This window comes from Brassica oleracea, chromosome C7 (genome assembly GCF_000695525.1).
Source record: "Brassica oleracea var. oleracea cultivar TO1000 chromosome C7, BOL, whole genome shotgun sequence".
Taxonomy (NCBI): domain Eukaryota; kingdom Viridiplantae; phylum Streptophyta; class Magnoliopsida; order Brassicales; family Brassicaceae; genus Brassica; species Brassica oleracea.
Genome location: NC_027754.1, coordinates 32,450,930 through 32,464,590, shown reverse-complemented (window position 1 = coordinate 32,464,590; position 13,661 = coordinate 32,450,930). Strand labels below are relative to the sequence as shown.

Genomic DNA, 13,661 nt, shown 5'->3' with positions numbered 1-13,661 from the left:
AATTTTTATGTATATGTTATATTTTGAATTTTTATAAACGGCTATAAATTACTAAAACTGTTAAAAGTCTCACATTCAAATTTTATGATCCATGATTTAAAATTTTTGTTATGACAAAATACAAATGATTACAAAAAATATATAAGTAAAAAGTCTAATTTAATCAATTATTAAGATTAATATATATATATATATATATATATATATATCATTTTAAATTAAACTATAAACCATATAAAATACAATATCTTAGTTTCAAATTTACTTTGAACAATCTTTTTTGATAAAAGTTTTGAACGATCATTGACAACTTATTTTTTTTTTTAATTATAAATTACTAAAACTATTAATCCCACAATGAAAATTTTGTTATCAGTTTTGTTATCAGTAATTTAAATTTTTTTCTATAAAAGATACAAATGATTAAAAAAACTATATGAGTAGAAATCATCATTTAATAGACATTAATATTAAAAATATACTAAAATATATTATCTATGTTAGCATCATTTAAATTTAATAACATATCTTATCAAATATAAAAAAAAAATATTTTTTAGATTAATAAAATTGATTTATATTTTTGCATCAATTTAATTATATATTTAATAGTTACTAACTTTTAATTATTTAGTATATATTTATTATAATATGTAAAAATATTTAATACATAAAATAATTTATATATATAATGTTGATCCCGCGTAAGGCGCGGATCTTAACCTAGTATTTATTTATAATGAAATGTGAATAAGTCCAAAACTTAAATGACAACATTTTTAAGTAGATAAAAAGTAGGACTCTGTTTTAATAGAGTAGATTTGAATCTATCTGTAATAATCTTCGATTTACCTTTTTACTTAATTACGGCTCAAACTTAAAACATTATTTTATTCTATCAAATTTAGTACATGTATTTAGTCAAAAAAATTAAATAAATGTAAGATATGAATGAACCGAACTAGACTCTAACCTGAATAGAAATACCATAAAATCAAACGAGCCAAAGTGATTTCGATTCGGTTCGGTTAAAATTTTACTAAAACCAAACCAAATCTTTAGATTTATATCTCTTCAAGTCTTGAGAATTGTATGCCTACAAGGCTACAACACCTAGGCTGTAACTGGTAAATTGATTTGGAATTAATGGAACAAAAATAAATGAAATGGAATACAGCAAAAAATGGTCATTCATGAACAATTTTGTTATGGAATACTTTTCTTTGTATTTTATCAAAATATTTTTGGAATTCGTGGAATGACCATTCCATTCCATTCATATCAAATGGTAAAAAAGTTTTTTGGAATCAATGGAATCCACCATTCCACATTGTTTCATTCCAAAATATTGTAATCCAGTTGCACCCCTAATGTTTCAAGTTAGTGAAGAAAGATTTATATCTTTGAGCAAGACCAAACATCCCAAGAGTGCCTCCAGTGTGAAGCATCACTACAATGCTCGAATCCTCGTCCTCCACAAGCTCTGTTGCCGTCTCCCAAGCAGCTAAAGTATACATTGGATCCACTAAAACACCCGTCTCTTGCGCAATCTTCCGACACATCTCCACTTCTCCTTCCAAGACCTTCCCAAACCTGCAAGAACAAAAGGAAATATATAACTGAAAATATCACTTTAAGTATATCTTCAATAGCGAAAAGAATCATACTTTCTCGGGCGTTGACGTTCTGCCCATTTGGTCGTATCCAAGCGGCTGCAAACGATGGAGGGAAGAAACTGCCTCCTAAACTCTTCTAACAAGCGATGTTCATGTCTTTTGTAGTTTTCGAGTGTATCAGCTAACATCACTGCATTGATCTCCCAGGGAAGCCTGCGAAGAAGAAGTGTAACATGAGCAAGAAAAGAAACAGACACAAAAAGCGTTATCAATAAAGTCTTGTTCAACAAAGCCTAACCCTAAAGACATAGCTGCAACTCCTAATCCCACAGCAGATGTTCCCGTACCAGCATCAACTACAAACCTGACACGACTCTTCTTCCCAAGTAAATGATCTTCTGACAAATACTTCACTAACCGAAACATACCTGCATAGTAAAACAAAGGTACACATAAACAACAAATCTTGATAAGTTCTTTCCACCAAATTAGATTGCTTAAATACCGAGTAACGCAAGAGCATCTCCTGCGCCTTCATTAACGATCAAAACCTTTCTAGAAGAAGCAGCCTGGGAAGTCGAAAAACCATCAATAGCCTCAAGGTCTTTAGCACATAAGACAGAACCGTCTTCCCCAGCGACAAGATCAGCGTGAGTTCTCAGCATCTCCTCCCTATTCGCATACTTCGATCTCGGAACATACTCAACGTTTCCATACATGGTTGAAACGAGGTTATAACCGGTCAAAACCTCGGGCTGCTCTCCACGCAGTAGCAGATGTGATCTCACACCTCTCTCGGCACACGAAACAGCTGCAACAACATACAAACAACAAATACTAAAAACTTCATTAAATTTAGTTCTCTCAAACAAAAAGGTTCTGACTTTTTTTTTACCAACAGCAGCTGTGTGTGCACTCTGACAACCTCCACATGTAACCTAACATTCAAAGAAAAAGCTCTAAGCATTTTTTTCAAAGGATCCAACTGAGAAAGGATAACAAATTCTCTCTCACCAAGTCAGTGATTTTATGATCCTGAAGAAGCGGTAGCAAAGCATCAAGCTTTCTAGCTTTGTTACCGTTGACAAGAGGATGCAAAAGATCGTCTCTCAGAATGTAAAAAGACGATCCTTTTTTAGAGACTTCATCTCCGAGACGTGGACGAGTGTTGTTCAAGAAGGAGAGTTTGCCGATTCCTTTAGCGGAAGAAACACTGATTTGATGAATTGGAGTTGCGGGACTCTGTAACCCCCACTTCCTATCGAGTAACCTCGACACGGGATCGAGCTCTGATATAGCAATTCCCTGAAAGGAATACACTCCAGGAGAATGAAATTGCAATTGCAAATGGGAGAAGTGGATAAAAAACCCGAACTTTGACGAATAGTATTAACCTGAGACGAGTGAAAGTGATGAAGGTTCGATTTCAAGTTGACTGTGAAAAAAGTTGACCGTTGGACCTTCATTGTCGCTCGCTTCTCTGCGAATTACTCTTTCGGCTACAGAGTAATGGAGAAAGCACAAGCATCCCCACGCGCGTCTTGTTTCACAGGACGTGAATGACACGCGCTTTTTGAGTCATGTATGGGCCCAAGCTTCTCTCACCCGGCCCGTATCTAACAACCAACGAGAAAGTTGCCCTTTTTTTTTTTTACATTTTTTTTCAAACACTAATTTTTTAGTGTAATATTGAAAACACCGGTGACCATTTGAGGAACACTAGGAACAAATAAAAAAAGAATGAAGAGAACTAAAATTAAAAAAATGAGTAGGAATGATTGTTCTTACTCAAAAATAATGAGAAATAATTTTGCTTTGTTATTTTCTACAAAAAAAAATATATAAGGAATATAAAGGAAAATAAATTCCTTATGAATGATATATTTTTATGGGAACCATAAAGAATCGAATGTTCATTCTCATTCCCTTGGTCACCAATCACACCTCATATGAATGATTTTAGGCTAACACATCTGTGTTTTGCCGATGATGTTTTGGTGTTTCGGATGGGAAAAAGCGCTCGATAGAAGATATTATGTCTGTGTTCAAGGAATTTGCAGAGATGTCTGGGCTGTCTATAAGTCCGGCGAAGTCAACATTGTTTATGGCAGGAGTGGAAGATGAAGACATGGTCCAAATCCTCGACCAGTTCTCCTTTGCAGCAGGAGCTCTTCCGGTTCGATACCTTGGTCTCCCTCTATTGACAAAGAGAATGTCAGTGCATGATTATAATCCCCTTATTCAGAGAATTAAGCAACAAATCAGCTCATGGACAGCAAGGCAACTCTCGTTTGCAGGTCGTCTGCAGCTCATCAGTTCGGTAATTCATAGTTTGACAAACTTTTGGATGTCCACATTTCGACTCCCGAAACAATGCATTAAGGAGATTGATCAGTTATTCTGCGCCTTTCTCTGGTCAGGACCTGATATCTCATCGCATAAAGCTAAGATCGCATGGAAAGATGTGTGCAAGCCACAGAAAGAAGGAGGCTTGGGTCTGAGGTCACTGAATGAAGTGAACTTGGTCTGCTGTCTCAAATTGATATGGAGAATATTGTCAGCTAAGGAATCACTTTGGATTTTCTGGATTCATCGGTATCTGATAAGGAAGGGCTCACTGTGGAGTGTCAATGAAAAAAGCTCCTTGGGGTCTTGGATATGGAAGAAGTTACCTAAGCTTCAGCCCCTTGCATCGACGCTCACACGGATGGAGAATTGTAATGGCTCCTATACATCCTTTTGGTTTGACATGTGGTCTCCCTTGGGAAGTTTGATAGACTTGACTGGGTCTCGGGGATGTATTGATTTGGGCATTCCAATCAATACAACTGTGGAGGTAGCAGTCCAAACATACAGACGGCGCAGGCACAGAGTGGAGGTTTTGGTTCAGATAGAGAGAGAGAGATTCTAAATCTTCGGATCAGAGGCTTATCACTAGAAGATGACACTCGACTGTGGAAAACAGAGGCAGAGAGCTTCCAGTCTTGTTTTAGTACGAAGCAAACTTGGGAGATCACAAGAAGTCACTCCCCGCGTGTTACTTGGAGCAAAGGGGTGTGGTTTACGGGCATGACTCCAAAGTATGCGTTCATGACATGGCTCGCTATACATGATCGTCTATCCACAGGGGATAGAATCCTAAAATGGAATCCACAAGCTGATATTTTGTGCTTGTTGTGTAAGAGCTCCATGGAATCAAGGGATCACATATTTTTCACCTGCCCGTATACTCAAACTATTTGGTCTGGCCTTGTGGGTAAGCTGCTAGCTTCTCGGTTCTCTAACAGTTGGCTTCAGATTCTGAGTATTGTGGCGGAGGGTACTCGGGATGCAACAACAACTTTCCTGGTTCGGTATGCATTTCAAACGGCAGTATACTCGGTGTGGCAGGAGAGAAATGGCCGTCGGGGTAGGAGAACGAGAGTGGTCTTCTGCTTTGTTACTCTCAAGGATTGATAAGCAAGTGTGAAACCGCATCTCTTCAATAAACATGGCAGGACGTTCAAGACTACAATCTGCTATGCAGCTTTGGTTTGGTAGTCGATAGCTTTTAGTTAATCTTGTACAAAAGTTGAGTTAGTATCATTCTTTGTCAAACAATGATGCATTTATTGTACAAAAGTTTTGAGATGAATAATTAACATTCATTCAAGAAAAAAAAGTTTCATTTTTGTCATGATCTCTGTATCGTCTCACTTTTAAAGATGAAAGGGACAAGAAAAATGCTATATTACATCTACAAGATAAAAACATTACAAACTATATTCAATAAAAATGTCAACAGTTTCTTAAAATTCACGCACCAAAATCACATCTCATAAAAAGAAGAACGATCCAACCATGGCAGCAGCTACAAAATAAGCAAATTCAACCGTGACGGTAGCGTCGTTTTCGGAAGGTGGTTGAGGTGGCGGATAGTTTGCGTTCGAAGAATCGCTTCCCATAGATCCAGCAACTGCTCCGGGAGTAGCAGCTGCATCCTTGTTGTCATTACCTCCTGGAGCTTTAGCTACATTGGTCGGAGCTGTTGTGGGGGCTCCAGAGGTGATCGTCGAGGGTTTATCAACAGCTGAGACAACCACAGCGACAAAGAGGAGGAGGAAGAGAGCTAGGTGAACGCGCGCCATTTTGTTAGTTAAATTAGTTAATTATCCCAAAAGACTCTTTTTTTCCAAATGTTTTATGGGTATTTTTTATTCACTTGTGAATTATTTTTAAAAATTGTGTAGTGAAGGCTCTTTGTTTATACATTGTTGTTAATCAAAATGCGAAATTTGAGGTTTGCCAAAAAAATATTTAACGGCATATCTTCTACTCCTAATTTAAGTTTCGTCCCTCTCCTGTCCCAGTTAATGAATACAAACTTGAGTTTAGCCTAAAAATTATCTTAGATTCTTAAGTTTTAATTTATCTAGAAAAGTATAAAAAGCATCGGTTGTGAAATGAAATGAGTCGTAAGGTGATGATGTAAAATAATAAAAGTATCAAGTCCCTCTTTTCAAGCCTAGATTATCTGACTATTTTTGTATATGCTTCCTTCCTTATTTCACTCTACCCTAAACAAGTAAACACATTGATATGGCGTGAACTGCACGGAAACTGTACCACGAATTTAGCAAGCCTTGAGGCTTTTTATACAAATGAAATAGAATCTGAACCTTACAATAAATGGACTGGACTAATAGAAATTATTCGACAATTATCAACCTAAAACATGACCCATGAACAATTAGAATAATGTGAAACCCCCTATACAATGAAATGTTAAGACAAGTTCCTTAACTTATGTTTCCCCCCTTTTGTACAAACCCTTCCAAAGTGACCATAATGTAGTAAACCGCAATTTCCATGTGTTTTTGTCTGATCTGCCAGCAAACCTCTAACTGAGATCGATATTTACTTTCTCGGGTACACACCTTTCTGTCTGGTCACGACCAAGCTCTGCTCCAAGCTGACCCTTATCACCCGCACCAAACGCGAATAGCTTCCCTGACTCCGAGAGCGCAAACGTATGAGCGTTCCAATATATAGAGTTCGTTAGACTAATCTGAACCATCCTCTCCTTCACTTGCTTCAGCGATGTTACTACCGCTGGACTCAGCACATTCCCATTTCTATTACCCTAATAAACAAAAACCAAACCAAAACATAACGAGCCAGATAGCTTGCAACGCAAGTTAAAAAAGAAATAAGTGCTAACCTGTTCGTCAGCGGCTATATGGTGACCGAGACTAGCGGATTCGCCACAACCAAACGAGTAAGCATCTCCATCTTCCGAGACAACAAAAGTAGTGTAGTCTCCCGTTGCGACATGAACCGCCTTGACATGGCTTAGCCCTTCAACGACCTTAGGCACTGATTCACACTCCTCGTTACCGTGTCCTAAGCAACCGTACCTTCCCCAACCCCAGGTACACACTCTTCCGTCCTGACCTACCACCACCGCATGCCACGCACCCGCTGCAACCACTCTAGGTTGAATGTTCAACACCTGAAACTGCTCGATAAGCCGAGGAAACTTCTCATCGGTTTTTGACCCGTGACCAAGCTTGCCTCCCAAACCACAACCAACCGAATAAACCGACCTAAAATAAACATCGTATTACGTCAGAACCGGTCTAAATTAAATACTTAACCGAGAACAGTGTATAAGAAGCAACTCACATGCTGCCATTTGGTAGACAAGCTAAGGCAAGAAGGTAGCAATAACCAGCAGCAATCTGCACAACGGGTACATTCTCGAGCGCCCCTAACAAAGGACGTGGCTCGACATCATTAGCCTCGGTTTGGTGTCCGAGTCTACCATCGTTTCCCCAGGAGAAAGTATAAACCTTCCCTTCTCGTGAGAGAACAGCGGTAAAGAAGTTTCCAATAGCCGCTTGCACAACGAATATGTTTTTTAAAGATGTTACAAGCTGAGGAGTTGTGACCTCTTTAGAACCTTGCCCTCCGTATTCAGCTTCACCGAAGGAGTCTTTCCCACAGAAGTAGACGTTTCCACTATCGCTTATTAGCATTGTACGGCCAGCACCAGCTGCTGCTTGGATGATTCGGATCCCCTGTAATGATCTGCGCACAACACACGGTTATAACAACTCTTTGTGAAACCATCTTCAGGTTCTCTTTGGTTGTAACACTTAGGCCTCGGATATTGAACCGATCCGAACCCGCCAAACCGAAATTTGGGTTAGAAGTTTGGTTCAATTCGGTAGGCTTTTTTGAAGAAAATCGGGTTTTGGTTCGGTTTGGCAATTGGTTACTTCAGTTTTCTTCTAACAATAGTTATACCCAAACCATACCAAAAACACGAACCAACTAACCATATTTCGAACAGAATGTAACCAAAATTAACCGAATTTATCTGAAATTGTAACCAAAATATAATCGAAATCAAAAACTTAGGTAGGATTTTCAAAAACCGAACTAACCGAATACCAAACTGAACTTTATTTCGGGTTAATTCGGTAAGATTTATGTTAAACCGAACCCGCAAGCCTAGTTAACATAAAACATAATGTATACCTGACGGGCAAAATGCGAGTTTCTTCCTCGGTATGACCATGTCCTAGCTGTCCAGAGTTATTATAACCGAAAGTATAAACTTCTCCTTTTGAAGTGACGGCAATGCTGTGACCAGGACCAGCAATAGCTTGAGACTTCTCTCTTCTACAACACGCTTCACCAGCCAGCAAGAACCTAAGTACAAGTTTCCATGACCCTCCGCATCTACGTTTCATTTCTTCGCGTTCTTCTTCATTCATCGGTTTGAAAATCACCCTTTTATTACACATGTCTAGAGCAGCGAGCTCGGATATAGATAAACTACAGTCCGGTGCAAAGTTTGCTGGCTGGCTAAAGAACGAACACGTTGCCTAAACCAACACCAACAACAGGAAGAAATTATCAAATTCTTGAAATTTTAGTGAAAGATTTAGACTTTTTATTCGAAAACGAGAACCTCAAGATTGGCGAGGTCACGAGGATCCAATCTACATTCAGTGAGAACGTGAAGGACAATGGAAGGGTTAGCTGCTAAAGGAAACTCTCCGGGAGTAGTTGACTCTCCAAAGCATTGGCGTTTTTGCCTCTTCACAGGAGGAGAAGCAGGTTGCTCCGGTATGTTATGGTACTGTAAGCCTGGAGTTCCACTCGATGTAGCATCCATTTTTGGACAACAAAGATTTATCTACAAATCAAGAGCTAAGACAAGACGACACCTGCAAAATAGTACAAAGGAAGCAACTTTATGGGTTATTACAAGGAAAGTTTACTTCTTTTATTGTTTCTTCTAATCAAGAACAGAGAAAGAATCTGTGAACAATCAAATCAGACCAGGTCAAGAATGAAAGAAGGAAACTTGGAAGAGAAGTGTAGTAATCAATAATGATAAAAGAGGATTATTCTATAAGAATGAAAGATGGATCAGATACGGAAGAAGATTAAACGAAAACTATTTGTCACACGCAAAGGACTTCTCCTTCTCCTCTGCACACGCAAAGAAACTCAAATTTTGACCTTTAGCCCAACAAATCAACACACAAACCCAAACCGATCTTAATTAACAGAACAAAAACACATCATAGAAATAGAGATATTGATTTAAAATGCTAAAACCACAATTTTGATCTTTTACTCAGATTCAAGGAAGTTGTGATTAATTTACATGTCAAAAAAAAAAAAAAAAAAGAGCGAACTTTATGAATACCCATCTGCAACAAACCATTTTCATCATCAATTCGACAAGAATCAAACCTCAGAACTATTCAGACAGCAGAAGTGGCTTTGTTTTGTTTGGTTTTGTTGTTTGTCTGATCAGGGTATAGAGAAACGAATGATCGGAGAATGATTTTTCTGGAGAATTGACGATCACAATAACGGAAAGTCTGCAACTTTTGCGTTGAGGAAAGCAAATTGAATGAAGAGGAAAGAAAGATGTGGCGTCTCTTTATGCGGTTTTAAAAAGCAATTTAGATCTCTCTCTCTGTTACAACATTTTTTCTGATAAATTGTGATACTTCTTATGTGTAATGTGTGTGTATGTATGTGCAACATATACGTATAATTGTGATGGATAATAACATCATGGTGAATTCGATATACGAAATGCATGTATACATAATATACGTGTGCATCCAAAATAGGGGTTGAGTGGTCGAACAAGTTATCCTCATCCAGCGGATCTTTATTATTGTTTTAATAGTTGAGAGCAAAATGGTTACTTGTCACCTAGTTATTAATTAATTGTTAGTATCATAAGTCCTGACATGGTTATCCACTATGATGACATGACATCCTCGAAAAAAAAAATTTCCTTGTCCTTCTCTCTGATTCTCTTTAATGAAAAGAACGAAATTAATTTCTTGAATCAAGCCTTATAGTTTGAGTTTCATGACTAGTTAATGAAATTGACAATGAATATAACTGGTGTTTTAGTGGTGTTTGAAAATGTGTTAGCTTTTGTGTCTGTATCTTTATAAACTAAACAGAAGTTGATAAGAAGATGCATATATATGCTTGGAAGCAATGCCAACCTGGCAAATTACAATATAAAGTGCCAGTTATGGCTTCATCGACAAGAATATTCCCATCTGCACTTTATATCGTCTTTTCCAAGTAAAAATAATAATCAAAACAGAACATTGTAGGAAAAGTAGTGATTTGTTCCTGTTGGTTTTATTTGATGTTCATGATTCATGATGATTTTATATGTGAACTTTGAATAAATGTTTGGTAATAATAATAATAATATGAAGTTCTACAAAAATGTTTTGAAATACAATTACTGAATTTTTTTTAATATCATCATTTAAAAGCAACACGTCAGTTCCCATAACTTCTTAAATATAACAAATATATGTATTGGAAATTTTATTAAAGCATTAGGATGCGTTCTCCGGGGCTTTTCCCGAGCACATCGACTTACAGTAATCTTAATCATCTCCTCTGGCCGGCAAAAGGACTAGGCATCCCGTCCTCGATCCTAGATAACATACCATGGTTTTTGTGGTTTATCTGGAAAGCTCGAAACGATAAACTTTTTAATGGAACAGACACCTCCCCACTCGATACTGTCAGGGTCGAAGCCAGGATGAGAGTTATGGGTGCATGTGCACCCGGTCAATTTTAAATATTTGACATTTTTTATTAAACAAGTTCGGTGTTAGTAGCTAAGTTTGTATAGGTGCACCCTGTGATTCCCAAGAACTTGGGTTCAAATCCCACAACCCTATTTTTATAAACTATTTTGCACCCAGTCAAAAAGAAATCTAGTTTCGCCTTTTGATACTGTCCAGATAGCTTTATCTGAAGCAGATAACTGGAGGCTCGCACAAATCGTACATAAAGCTCATGATGATGAGGAGCTGTTGCCTCAAACCAGCACACAACCCCTCGGCCCCCGTTGCTCCTTTGACGCCTCATGGCATCAAGACGACGCGCTTTTTGGCGGAGGGATGGTCCTGACGGATAAGGATGGTGTAAAGACCTTCGGTTCATTCACTAGTAACCGAGGCTTAACCCCCCTACACGCCGAGCTTCAAGCTCTGCTGTGGGCCATGAAATCCACACTCCAACTGAACCATCTAGGTATGACCTTTGAGACGGATTGTCAACGATTGGTCAAGATCATCGAAGATGAAAAAGAAGAAGACTGGCCATCCTTAATGGTCGAATTTGAAGAGTTTCACTATCTGCACTCTATGTTTAATTCTTGCTCCTTATGTTTTATCCCTCGTTCATGCAATGTACGAGCCGATGGCCTTGCAAAAGGTGCTCGAGCCCGCGGTTTAATCTTTTCCCATGTAAACTCTAGACTCCCTTGTTGGATGGCTCAAACCAACCACATGGAGTTCTTTTAATAAAATATGGAACTTTTGATGTCAAAAAAAAGCATTAGGATGCGTTCATATATTATTAAGCTAGCAATGTTTTTGTATTCTCGAAATATTAAGTTTTTGGGTGTTTGTTTTAGAATGCAAAAAAAAAAAAAAACCAGTAAGTAAATAATTATATATTATTTAACAACTATTCAATTAACTAGTTTTTTTTTTCAATTAACTAGTTAGGTGAAACGTAAACTGATAAAGATTCCCTTCGATATTTCTCCTATAAACAATCTTGACAAGAACATCATCAAGGGTTGCGATCGACGAGACTCAATAATTGCCACATATATTTGAGTATTTGACCAAAACCTTGTTGTAGCCACTAGCCGGCACACACACAGAAAGAACTTCTTTGGGAAATAATTTTCATATTCTATCAGATGAGAATCATTAAAATTTAGAAAGAGCCACCATAACAATTAACTATTACCGTATATAGGAACTTATCATCTCAAACCATAGTTAAAAACTTTTTTTTTGCGTTGACAAGACTCTTTACCTATAAATAATTGTCGTGTGTTTTATTTACCGTAACCAGTTTTGATACAGTCAAATGAGATAATCTCATATACATGGCTAACTGGGAAGATAATTGATCCGCTTCCCACCTTATCGTTTTTAACTTATGAAAAAACTTATTTTTCTGCGTTGGGTTCTGAATGTGCAAGTGAACGTGTTAAGATGTTAGTGCCGCGTGAAACAAATGTGGTATGGGATGTCCGAAGGTGTGATAACACATCATGAAACATGTGATGCAAACATCATCATCAATATCATACATCCTGTTTTTTATCATCTGTTGGATTAAATTGAAAACGTAAGAATTTTTACAAAAACCGACAAAGAACACATTTCTTTGGGAGCAGTAAGGATCACAATCCTTGCGGAGCCAGATGAAACTACTACGATCTTTCCGGAGCCAGAAGAACACATATATCATACATCCTGCTAGGACATGGAAATGACTAGGGGTCAAGATCTACGAAATCCCAATTATTTTATTTGTTGTAAGTTGTAACCAATAATTAGCTTAACCTTTTGCTACCGGGAAAAAACGAAACATTTGATACCAATTATCCTAATTATTACTGTAAGATGATTTTTATTGATATTTAACACTTCTTTGCTACAAATTTTTACAATTATTTTCAGAACTCCTTCAGTTTTCGAAATCTTTTTATTAATAACTTTGCCACATAAAATCTGGTTTTTAGGAAAAAAAACAGATTTTAATTTCAAAATTCTACATGGTAAGAGCTAAGAAACAAACATTTACGGTAAATATGTTTTAGAAATTTAAACAAGAACAGAAAAATATGATTATAGCATATTCTTGCGGGTTCACATTAAAATATTTTCATTTGACAAAGTGAGTCATTTGTACCTTTTTCCTGCGGGTGGGCGTTCGGGTACCCATTGGGGTTCGGTTCGGATCTATTCGGGTTTCGGGTTTTCGGGTTTAAAGATTTCAGTTCCATTCGGGTATTTCTAAATTTCGGTTCGGGTTCGGTACGGATCTTTGCGGGTTCGATTCGGGTTCGGATAACCCATTCAAATTATTTTTAAAATTTTAATATTCATTATATGCTTAAAATTTCTCAAAATCTATAAAACAAAATAATATATTACATATAAATTTGTATAATATATGTCAACATACCTAAAATTAACATATAAATTGGTTTGATTTGGATAGAAAATCAATAGATATTTCAAGTATTTTGGTGTTTTGAATATATTTTAGCTATTTTAGACATTTACTTTTGAATATTTATGTATATTTTCAATTATTTTAGACAACTTAAAAGTTCTTATATATTTTGGATGTTTTTAATATATATTAAATCTAAAAATAAGTAATATATTTAGGTATATAAATCTATTTCAGTTACATTCGAGTGCCCGAGATATTTTGGTTTGGATCGGGTTTGGTTTCGGTTCTCTAGATACCAAAATTTTGAATCCATTTGGATATTTAATCAATTTCAGTTCGGGTTCGATACTACTTTTTCGGATCAGGTTTAGTTCGGTTTTTCGGATCCGGTTTTTTTGCCCAGCCCTACTTTTTCCTACTGATGTTTAGAGAGACAAATGCAGTAGATTTGGTAGTTTTTCCAGACTAATTAGTAAGTTTCGATAATTTTATCCCGGTACACACATT

At 36.9% G+C, this 13,661-nt stretch overlaps 3 protein-coding genes across 6 annotated transcripts; all 3 read right to left on the bottom strand.

The window, feature by feature from the left end:
* Positions 1–1,252: 1,252 nt before the first annotated feature.
* LOC106303950 (D-cysteine desulfhydrase 2, mitochondrial) lies at positions 1,253–3,140 on the bottom strand. The gene is made up of 7 exons (XM_013740311.1): positions 3,011–3,140; positions 2,631–2,921; positions 2,512–2,554; positions 2,122–2,427; positions 1,915–2,044; positions 1,668–1,829; positions 1,253–1,593 (listed from the first exon to the last, which is right to left on the bottom strand). The coding sequence occupies exons 1-7, from the start codon at positions 3,080–3,082 to the stop codon at positions 1,368–1,370; spliced, it is 1,230 nt and encodes a 409-aa protein (XP_013595765.1). The 5' UTR covers positions 3,083–3,140; the 3' UTR covers positions 1,253–1,367.
* A 2,291-nt stretch (positions 3,141–5,431) lies between these two features.
* On the bottom strand, positions 5,432–5,743 carry LOC106303115. The gene has a single exon (XM_013739467.1). The coding sequence runs from the start codon at positions 5,741–5,743 to the stop codon at positions 5,432–5,434; it is 312 nt and encodes a 103-aa protein (XP_013594921.1).
* A 475-nt stretch (positions 5,744–6,218) lies between these two features.
* LOC106306551 (ultraviolet-B receptor UVR8-like) lies at positions 6,219–9,702 on the bottom strand. 4 transcript variants are annotated; one of them, XM_013743209.1, is made up of 6 exons: positions 9,322–9,702; positions 8,575–8,833; positions 8,139–8,488; positions 7,281–7,685; positions 6,817–7,201; positions 6,219–6,738 (listed from the first exon to the last, which is right to left on the bottom strand). In XM_013743209.1, exons 2-6 carry the CDS (start codon positions 8,779–8,781, stop codon positions 6,496–6,498), a joined length of 1,590 nt encoding a protein of 529 aa, XP_013598663.1. In that variant the 5' UTR covers positions 8,782–8,833; positions 9,322–9,702; the 3' UTR covers positions 6,219–6,495. The 4 variants fall into 4 exon arrangements, with proteins under 4 accessions (XP_013598663.1, XP_013598664.1, XP_013598662.1 ...); XM_013743210.1 differs by having other exon boundaries at positions 9,337–9,702; XM_013743208.1 differs by having other exon boundaries at positions 9,369–9,701.
* Between the last annotated feature and the right edge of the window lie 3,959 nt (positions 9,703–13,661).